At 46.2% G+C, this 10,543-nt stretch overlaps 1 protein-coding gene across 2 annotated transcripts in view; it reads left to right on the forward strand.

Moving 5' to 3' along the window:
- The window catches only part of MRRF (mitochondrial ribosome recycling factor), a 59,139-nt gene extending 58,172 nt beyond the window's left edge, over window positions 1-967 (forward strand). For both annotated transcript variants that reach the window (XM_047768328.1, XM_047768327.1), the window contains exon 7: window positions 412-967. In XM_047768328.1, coding sequence (XP_047624284.1) covers window positions 412-489 — 78 coding nt within the window. In that variant the 3' untranslated portion in view covers window positions 490-967. The remainder of the gene's footprint in view (window positions 1-411) is intronic.
- Window positions 968-10,543: the final 9,576 nt, after the last annotated feature.

The following is a 10,543-nucleotide window of genomic DNA, read 5'->3' on the forward strand; positions in this document are numbered from 1 at the left end:
GTGTAGGAATTCCAGAGGCTCCTCAGGGACAGATAAAGCTGGCTTCTCTGTCCCCTGTAATAGTAGTTAAGAATTTTTGTCTGTGCAAACTACCCAAGATTAAATTTAGTCATTTCTGCTTTCTAGCTGTGCGTCCTGAACAAGTGATTTTAACTGCCTCAGTTTCCTCCTCTGTGAAACGGGATAATAACGTATCTCATGGTGTCCCCTCTTGCTGTTAGGAATCAATAAGAGTGTGTATGTAACATCTTAGTACAGTGCCTGGCTGGAACACAATTCATGTGAGCTTTTGTCACCATAATTATTATTAGTATTTCCCAGATAACCTTTCATAGTTCTGAATTATTTCTCCTCCTCCTCTTCATCTTCCCAGCTCCAGTTATCAGGTTGTCTCATTTTGTGTTTCTGCAGATCAGCCAAATGGCCGACGACACAGTTGCAGAGCTGGAGAGGCATCTGGCAGTGAAAACCAAAGAACTCCTTGGCTGAAAATCCACCAGGGGCCAGCATTGCTCCAGAGCCCAGTTCCTAGTGGATCCCATGGGTGGCAGATTGGCCTCTCTCTACCCTATCCACACAAAGGCTGTCACCCTGTAGCTCTCAGTCTGCATGAGGCCCAGCCTTCCAGTGGGACATTGTTCATTCTCTTCCTCCAGTCCTCATCTGCTCTGGGCCTTCTGGCATGGGTGGCCCTTGGAGAATGTCTGTTGCTGACAGAGGGCCTTTACTTGACCCATCTGTCTGACTGTGATGTCACCAAGCTATCAGGACCATTGGCAGGCTTACACTGCTTGCTTCTCATCATGAGAGCCTCCTTTCAAACAATTAGTCAGGCCCTGTCCCTATCTTTGAATTCTGATTGGGCCAACATGGACCCTACCTGTGCCTGGATACCTTTGCTAGAGGCCCATTTTTACCAAACAATAAAATCTAAATAAATTGGAAAGAATAACAACCACAAAGGAAAGGATGGTGTTGGTCTGGATTAATGATCTCTAAGGCCCTGTGTTAAAGCATCCAGAACAGTCCTTTTGTCTCTGAGTCATCACACATGTTCATTTCTCTGCCTGGACCATTCTTCCACTCCTCACCTGGCCGTGGCTGTTCATCCTTGGGTCTCAGCTTGGGTAGCGCTTCCTCGGGGAAGTCTTCCTTTTCCCCCCAACCTAAGACCCCTGTTATTAACTCTCCTAGCACTGTCTACTGCTTTTATCTGAACTTTAATTGTTCTGTTGGATAGAGTCTGTATATTTTTAGTATCCTTAGAATATGGCATAATGCCTGGAACACAATAGGCCTGCGAATGCATTGTGAATGAATTGCACATAGTAGCTTCTCAACAAATGCTGGCTTCTTTTCCTTTCTTTTCTTACCTTTGTCCTCACCATTTACTTGACAGTGAGATCCCTGTCCCCAGGGCCTGCCTGTTGTTGATGGATGAGCGGTTTGTTATAGCTCAGCTTTGGGTACTAGGATAGGTTTCTTCCCCCAGTAAGTTTTTTTTTCCCTACATTCATTCTTTCATTCATTCCTTCACTCATAATATAGCCATCATGAGCTAGATACAGTTCTAGGTAATATTTTTAATCTTCACGGCAAACTCACAAGATGTATATTATCTCCATTTAGCAAATAGGAAAACTGAGACGTGGCAGTGTTAGACAACTAGCCTAAAGTGTTAGAGGGTTCCATTATTCGATGTCAGTCTCATGTTACAGAGGGGAAGAGCTCAGAGAGGTTCAGTTTCTTGCCCGGGGTTCCACAGCTAGTAACTGGCAGACCTGGGAGTCACGTGGAGGCCTGATCTCGCTCATGTGCACTGCCTGCTGCATCCTGCTGTCTCCACAGATGGCGGGCACCCACTTTGTGTCAGGTACTGTGCTCTGTGCTGGGAATGTGAAGATGGGCGAGACATGACCCATCTCTGAGACGTGCATGTGCCCTGGACTGTTGCTGTCTGTGATGTCTTGGGTGGAAGGTAGGAAGTTTATTCCAGTTCTGCCAGATGTCTGCCTTGAGAATGGAACCCACTCTGGCAGCAGCAGGGCCTGGCCGCTTTCCTTCGGAATTGCAGCCAGCTTCTCTTTGCTCCTTGACTCCTCTCAGATCCTGTCCCATGCTGGAGATATTAAGGGTTGCACTTCTCCCCCTGCTTGCACTAGTGGAGCACGCTGCCCAAAACCCGGTGGGATTCAAGGTCAGAATTAGGTCAAAGATGAAAGAAGCCAACACAGCCTCTTGCTCTGCTTACCTGTCCTCTGTCCAACCCCGATCACCAGCCCTGGTGGCCATCACACTATCGGAAGTCAGCTGGGGAAGAACATGGATAGAAATAGCAATCAAGGAGCCTTTTTTGGGGTAAGCCACATGGCAGGGGCTTTGCAACAGTCTTTCGTGAGTGGCCGAAATCCCCCACTCACTGCAAATGTGCTTTTCAAAGATGCAGGATTTTTTAATAAACAGAGGAAATGATAAATTATGTTGAAACTCCACTCCAAAGGCATTTGGTTCTTAACAGCCAAATCCTCTGTAGTCTTTAAATAAACAAAAACTTATTTGGTGAACAGACGGGGGGGAAAATGAAAGATTTTCTGTACTTGGGTTCCACATGTCAACAATTTCTCTCCTGTGTGTATGTTGGCCAAAGCCGTATATCATGATAAATGAATAAAGGAAAGCCTCAAGCCCAGGGCAGGCAGACAGCTCGGCAAATGGCTTTCAGCTGATTGCTCTATTTCAGTTGACATTTATCAAAGAGTTTCTCTGTGTGTCAGGCCTACAGTGGTGGCAGGAACGAGAGTTAGACTACCTGTTTGGATGTGCTGAGTAATGACTAATGCTGCAGCAATTCTTTCTCCCTCCTCAGTCTCTCTCTCTTTCAGAAAGAAATGCTGGGTATGGAAATTCTCATCCTTGCCAGAAGAATTAACCACCTCCTCTATTCAGTTCAACAGCTTTCAAAGTCCCATGAAAAATACAAGCCAAAGAAAATTTGAGAACTTTTTTCCTGTTTATTTTTTTTTCTTCTTTTGTGTGTGCATTTTCTTCTTTTGTGTGTGTTGGAAATTACAAAAGAAATGGGAATGTAAAAAGAGCACTTCTTACAAATCCTGAATCTTACTCTTCTTTAACAATTAGATGTATATACTTCCAGAAATTTCTTGATGCATTTATAATTTTTTTTTTTCTTTTGAGGACTGAACTTGCGGCATATGGAGGTTCCCAGGCTAGGGGTCTAATCGGAGCTGCCAATCTACACCACAGCCACAGCAATGCCAGATCCGGGCTGTGTCTTCCACCTATACCACAGCTCATAGCAATGTCCGATCCTTAACCCAATGAGCAAGGCCAGGGATCGAACCTGCAACCTCATGGTTACTAGTTGGGTTCTCCAACCACTGAGCCACAGTGGGAACTCCCATTTATAATTTTTTAAAAACAGAGGGAGTCCCTGTCATGGCTCAGTGATAACAAACCTAACTAGTATCCATGAAGATGTGGGTTCCATCCCTGGCCTCACTCAGTGGGTTAAGCATCTGGTGTTGCCATGAGCTCTGGGGTAGGTTACAGATGCAGCTTAGGTCTGGCATTGCTGTGGCTGTGTTGTAGGCTGGCAGCTGTGGCTCCAAGTTGACCCTTAGCCTGGGAACCTCCATATGTTGCAGATGGGGCCCTAAAAGCAAAATGATAAAAAATTAATTAATTAATTAAAATAAAAACAGGGATGGGAACTGTTCTGAAGCTCGCTTTTTTTTTTTTTTTAATGCAATGAATATCACGGCCATCTAGCCATGTGTAAACATGCAGATAAAATTCATCCTTTTTCATTGCAATACAGTATTCCTACCATATTCCATAATAAGGATGTACCGTAACTTATTTCACTGTCATTCATTTAATATTTTAAAAAATCATTTCAAATGCATTGGAGTAAATTTCTGTTTAAAATTTTTGTGTGGGAGTTCCCGTCATGGCTCAGTGGAAATGAATCTGACTAGTATCCATGAGGACGCAGGTTGGATCCCTGTTCTTGCTCAGTGGGTTAAGGATCCGGCATTGGCATGAGCTGTGGTGTAGGTCGCAGATGCGGCTTGGATCCCGCGTTGCTGTGGCTGTGGTGTAGGCCAGCAGCTACAGCTCTGATTCAGCCCCTAGCCTGGGAACCTCCACATGCTGTTGGTGCGGCCCTAAAAAGACAAAAAAAAATTTTTTTTTATATGTTTGTTTGTTTGTTTTTTAGAAAAAAGAACCCCTGGTTTATCTCTTTGGTAAGTTCTACTCTTTGGTAGGTTCTAGTCAGCCTCAGATGAATATTTATTGAATGCCTACTGTGGACCAAGTACCATGGTGAACACTATGTGTGTTATATTTAAACTGCCAGACATTCCTAGTTGCTGTAGGTATTAACTCCTATTTGTGTTTACATATTGGAAAAGTGAGGTTCAGAAAGGGTATTTCGCTTGCCTAACATAACACAGCTAGTAAGAGCTGGGGAGTGAAATTTTTAAAAAATTTTTTTAATTAAAAATTTTTTTCATTATAGCTGGTTTACAGTGTTCTGTCAGTTTTCTACTGTACAGCATGGTGACGCAGTTACACATACAAGTATACATTCTTTTTTCTCACATTATCATGCTCCGTCATAAGTGCCTAGACATAGTTCCCAGTGCCACATAGCAGGATCTCATTGCTTATCCATTCCAAAGGCAATAGTCTGCATCTATTAACCCCAAGTTCCCAGTCCATCCCACTCCCTCCCCCTCCCTCTTGGCAACCTCAAGTCTGTTTTCCAAGTCCATGATTTTCTTTTCTGTGGAAAGATTCATTTGTGCCATATATTAGATTCCAGATATAAGTGATATCATGTGGTATTTGTCTTTCTTTTTCTGACTTACTTCACTCAGTATGAGAGTCTCTAGTTTCATCCATGTTGCTGCAAATGGCATTTAGTGGGTCCTTGATCAGTGTACTTCAGTTCCTAAGTCTTCATTGAGTACTTACATTGTTCTGGGCCCTGAAAGGTGAGATAAAAAACACAGAAAGCCCACTTTCATAAAACGGTTAGAAAGCTCTTTCTAGTAAAGAACTTCATGTAAAACAGTACAGTAGCTGGCCTAGAGTAAATACTGAAGAAATGGTAGCTCTTGGGGAGACAAGAAAGATTATGTATTTATACCTCACCTGTTTGGTAGACTCCTCTAGATCATTTCAGAGAACTGGGGAGCAAATAGAAAGACCACCCAGCAGTGGATAATAGCAATAACAATTACAGTAACAATAACAAGAACAGTAATAGTATCGGCAGCATCAGTAACTAATTTTGACTTGGTGCTTTTTAGTTTTCAAAATTCTACATCCTTTAGCCCCTTGAAACCATTGGGTGAAGGTTTGCAATGTCTTTTGCCGTAATAACGGTTAGTTTCCATGATATGAATAAAAAGGTTATATTTTCTGTTTTGGGTGGGGTACAAGATTTGCTACGGACAGAGGTATTTTATAGATTACGTTGTTTAGGTTTTCCATATTTTTACCTTTTTTTTTTGACTCTTGGATGAGACTTGGACTGCTAGTGTCTTTTAGTCTCCTGTTGCTAGCTTTTGTATTTCTTCTTGTATTTCCTGTAATTTCTGCTCTGTGAAAGTGCTGGTGTGTTGTTTGCTGCAGAGGTAGCCTGACTCATACCCTCTTCGTCTCATTCACTGCCTGGAGTCTGAATCCTAACTTCATATATCACAGTCACAGCTCTTGCTTTCTTTTTGTTTACATTTGCTTGGTGTATCCTTCCCATTCCTTTATTCTTAGCCTTTCAGATCACAATCTTAGGTGTGTTTCTTCTTGTAGTGGTTGGTTTTGTCCTGTGAACTATTTTTTTTTTGTCTTTTGTTGTTGTTGTTGCTATTTCTTGGGCCGCTCCCGCGGCATATGGAGGTTCCCAGGCTAGGGGTTGAATCGGAGCTGTAGCCACCGGCCTACGCCAGAGCCACAGCAACGCGGGATCCGAGCCGCGTCTGCAACTACACCACAGCTCACGGCAACGCCGGATCGTTAACCCACTGAGCAAGGGCAGGGACCGAACCCGAAACCTCATGGTTCCTAGTCGGATTCGTTAACCACTGCGCCACGAAGGGAACTCCTTATCTTTATTTTTAATTGTGGTAAACTACACGTCCCATAAAATTTACCGCCTTAACCATTTTAAAGTATGCAGTTAGGAGCATTAAGTGCATTCACTTTGTTGTGCAGCCAATCTTAGAACTCTTTTCACCTTGTAGAACTAAAACTCTGGACTCTTTAAACAATTCCCCATTCCTCCGGACCCATTAAACAACTCCCCATTCCTCCCCACCCATTAAACAACTCCCCGTTCCTCCATCCCCCAGACCCTGGCAACCACCATTCTGCTTTCTTTCTCTGTGAATTTAGTTGCTCTAAGTACCTCACATAAGTGGAATCACAATATTTGTCTTGTTGTGATTGGCTGATTTCACTTAGCATGATGTTGTAGCTGTGTCAGAATTTCCTTCCCTCTTAATGCTGAATAATGCCCTATTGTCTGTATATATGAGACTCCTTTTAATAGGTGACTTAAACTCATTGATACTTACTGATAATACTGATATTGGAGTTCCTGTTGTGGCTCAGCAGTAATGAATTGGACTAGTATCCATTAGGATGTGGATTCAGTCCCTGGCCTTGGTCAGTGGGTTAAGGATCTGGCGTTGCTGTGAGCTGTGGTGTAGGTCACAGATGGGGTTCGGATCTGGTGTTGCTGTGGTTGTGGTGTGGGCCAGCAGCTGCATCTCCGATTCATCCCCTAGCCTGGGAACTGCCATATGCCAAGGGTGCAGCCCTAAAAAAGACAAAAAACAAACAAACAAACAAACTGATGTTTAGTAGAACCCATTTACTCTCTCTCTCTGTGATACCAACTCTAGGTGTTTTGGTGTCTAAATCCTTAGCAGAATAGGGACCAGAGATTAGCTTGAGAATGGTTGTTTTTGCAGAGGTGAGCAAATGAGTGGTGATCCTTGTCTCATGTTCCTCTCTTCTGGTGCCTGTTGGATCATCCTGTGCTGTTAGGTTAGATCAACCTAAAACGTAGCCTTTGTCGTGTCATTCTTCTGCCCCAGACCTTCGGCGGCTCCCCATTGCCTGCTGAGTTATGTCCAGACTCTTCTCCCTGACATTCAGTAACCTCTGCAGTCTCTCTCTCTCTTTAGCTGTGATGCATGTTTTACAACTACTACTAATGCAACCAGTGCTTAAGATGACTGGGATTATCAGCTTTTCTGAAATTTTGTGTTGCTTTCTTCTACCTCCATGTCTGGTCTTAGGCTATTTTCTTTGCCTGTTGTATGCTTCCTTAACCCCACGCCCAAACAGGCACAATTTCTATCTCACCTTCAAAGGCCTTCTTGGTACCCCATCCATCATTTTGTCTAAAGGTTTCTTCTCATCCCTAGACCTGCATATGCTTATTGAGCCTCTCCAGTTGGATGTGCCTCACTCACCCAAATTCCACCGGCCCCGCCTGAATTGCGTGTGCCCCCCAGACCTGCTTCCCCTGCTGCATTTCCTTTCTACTGAGGTGCCAAGCCGGGACATTGGGAGCCACACGTGCACCCCCTCCCTCATCCAGGAAGTCACTAAGTGCTGTCAGTTCTGGCTGCCAAGTGCTCTGCTTTCCTTCCTGGGTGTACCCTTGAGTGGCCCGTGTCCCAGGCTGGCCTCGATGGGGTCTCCGGCGCCAGGTTAAAGGAAGCCCCCTGCATCCCCTAACTACCGCAGTGCTCGGCGCAGAGTGGATGTTAAGGAAATGTTTGTCCAGTTGTAAAGGGCCTGCCAGCCTTGAGTACAAGTGAAGTCAGTTTACATCAATAACCCAGAGTTTCTCTCCTTACCCTCACCTTCCTCTCAGACCTCCAACCTCATCTGCCGGGTCACGAGTTTCTGGGCATCTCCTTAGGCTTCCTCCCCAGGTGTCTGCAGTCACAAGCAACCACCATACACTGCCCCCCAAGACTTCCTTCGCTGGCACCTCGGACCACAAATACCCCTTGAGACGGTTCACCTGGACTCTTAATGAGAATGTCAGCTTTAGTGACAGGAGTGTTGGCTCCTGGCCTGGGGATGCCTGAGTGTGTTGAGTGGGGTCTCTGAAGAGATAGGAGATTTTCCCCCTAATCCCAGGCGGCCCTTGGCCCCCTGAGCTCCAAAGTGATCTTCCTGGGGTCCAAGCCCCTAAGTTCACCAGCACAGTGGCTCCTCCACAGGCAACTGCTGCAGCTGATGGGGGGGCCCCCAGCAAGCTCCTTGGAGCGAAGCCCACGTGCTTACTCCCTTCCAGGCTCCAGCCTCAGCTAAAATCACCCTTTTGCTGATAGTAACAAATCCTGGGCTTTTGCTGTGTATTAGGAAGCTCTGGAAACTATTATTTTGCTCGTTTTAGGAATGAGGAAACTGAAGCACAGAGAGGCTAAATTACATGTTCAAAGACACACAGACCAGAGGAAGACTTAGGACACAGGGAGTCTGGTCGCTGATCCACAGCCAGACCACCTCAATAGGTGGAAAGGGCCTTGTGAGATACCAAAGTAGCCAGTGAGAGCTCGAGGGTCCTGTTGCAGTGTTGTCCTTTCCACCTTCAAAAGATCCCTCCATGTCCCTCTGGGTACCAGAGAGGGGCTAGGACAAGACCAGTGGTTTCTATTTCAGCCACAGAACCCCTGCTACTCTCTGACATTTTCACCCACTTGGGGCAAAATAAGTAAAATAAAGACAATGTAGCAAATGTTTTCATAAAATTAAATTTATTTAACTTAACTCTTCTGTATTCTCACATCTTGCTCATCCTACTTTTGTTTTTCGTGTTAAAATATTCTTTAACGGAGTGATAAGAAGTTGTTGATTCTAAAAATCAAAAACTTCATTTAGAAAAATTAAAAGTTGGTTCCCCCTTTTTTTTGTTTAACTACCGATGCATGAATCCATAAGTCTGGGAGCTACTGCACCTCCCACCTACTCCAAGAGCTGACGTCCCTGAGGCTGTCATCCAGGGAGGCTGTAACCAGGGAGAGAAGCGCCCAGAGGGAGGCAGTTTGACCTGTGTGGGTGTCAGGGACCTCGTGGGTGAGCCAGCGCCAGCAGAGAGGCAGAGGTTGGAACAGGACAATAGTCAATCAGCAGGGTTCAGAATTCCTCAAGGGAGGAGGGCGGGCAGGGAGAGGGAAGTCAGAGAGAGGAGAGAGGGAGACGAGACCGAGAGACAGAGATGCCACGCAGGGCTGGAGGGAGGGAGAGGCAGAATCAGAGACAAAGACACGCACGTGCACGCGGTGTACAAAGACAGGGACCAGCAGGTAGAGACAGTCACAGCAAGAGAGCAACAGATGGTGACAGACATTTAACAGGTATTCACCAAGAGACATAAGAGAAGTACACACAAAGAAAGTGACAGAAATCCAGGGAGAGAAACACAGAGAGATTTTTTTTTTTTTTTTTTTTAAAAAGGATAGAAGAGGAAAATGGAAAGAGCCAGGCACACCTCGACAGACACTGAGGGAGGCAGAGACAGGGCGGAAGAGGGCGCGAAGAGGCGTTGGCTTTGCGGGGGCCCAGCTTTGCAGCACAGGGGGTGGGTGGAGGAAGAGGCAGCAGCAGCACCAGCCGGGGCCAGGGCTGCAGGGACCAGATAAGGAAAGCAGGGGAAGGAAAGACGTTTACAAACCCCCCGGGGGAGAAAGCCAGGGAGGCTGCCCCCAGGCCCCGGAGAACAATGGGTACTTGACTTCAGTGGGTCATTAATGAGACAATTAATGGAAAGTGTAACAGAGGCCTCCCTGGGGAGAACTTGGAGAGTGGGCAAGTGGAATTATTGTGGAGGCCGTGCGGGTGGCTCTAAGAGGGGGGGCTGTCCCCACAATCCCAGATGTCCAGCAGCCAATTGCAGAGTCCTAGCCTGGGGCATGGGGCCTCCCCCAAATCCCCCTCACATGCCCTGGCTCCCCCACCCTGGACCCTGGTGAGCTCCCAGATGCGTCCCCAGCCTCCCTATCCCCCTACTTTTGCTGCTCTCACTCCCTCTTCCTTGGATATTAGTCCTTGATGATCTGCATCCATGGAAATCCTACCCATTCCCGCGGTCGATGAATGTGGTACATCCATCCAATGCCATGATGGGTCAGGGCCCTATGATTCAATAAAAATAGGGCCCCCAAGGAGTCCCCATCGTGGCATGGCCCAGTGGTTAATGAATCCGACTAGGAACCATGAGGTTGCGGGTTCGGTCCCTGGCCTTGCTCAGTGGGTTAACGATCCGGCGTTGCTGTGACCTGTGGTGTAGGTTGCAGACGTGGCTCGGATCCCGAGTTGCTGTGGCTCTGGTGTAGTCTGGCAGCTAGAGCTCCGATTTGACCTCTAACCTGGGAACCTCCATACACTGTGGAAGCGGCCCTAGGAAAGGCAAAAAGACACACACACACACACAAATAGGGCCCCCAAACATAAAAAACAAATGGAGTCATCCAGTGTGACACCACTTGTG

This window comes from Phacochoerus africanus, chromosome 2 (genome assembly GCF_016906955.1).
Source record: "Phacochoerus africanus isolate WHEZ1 chromosome 2, ROS_Pafr_v1, whole genome shotgun sequence".
NCBI lineage: Eukaryota > Metazoa > Chordata > Mammalia > Artiodactyla > Suidae > Phacochoerus > Phacochoerus africanus.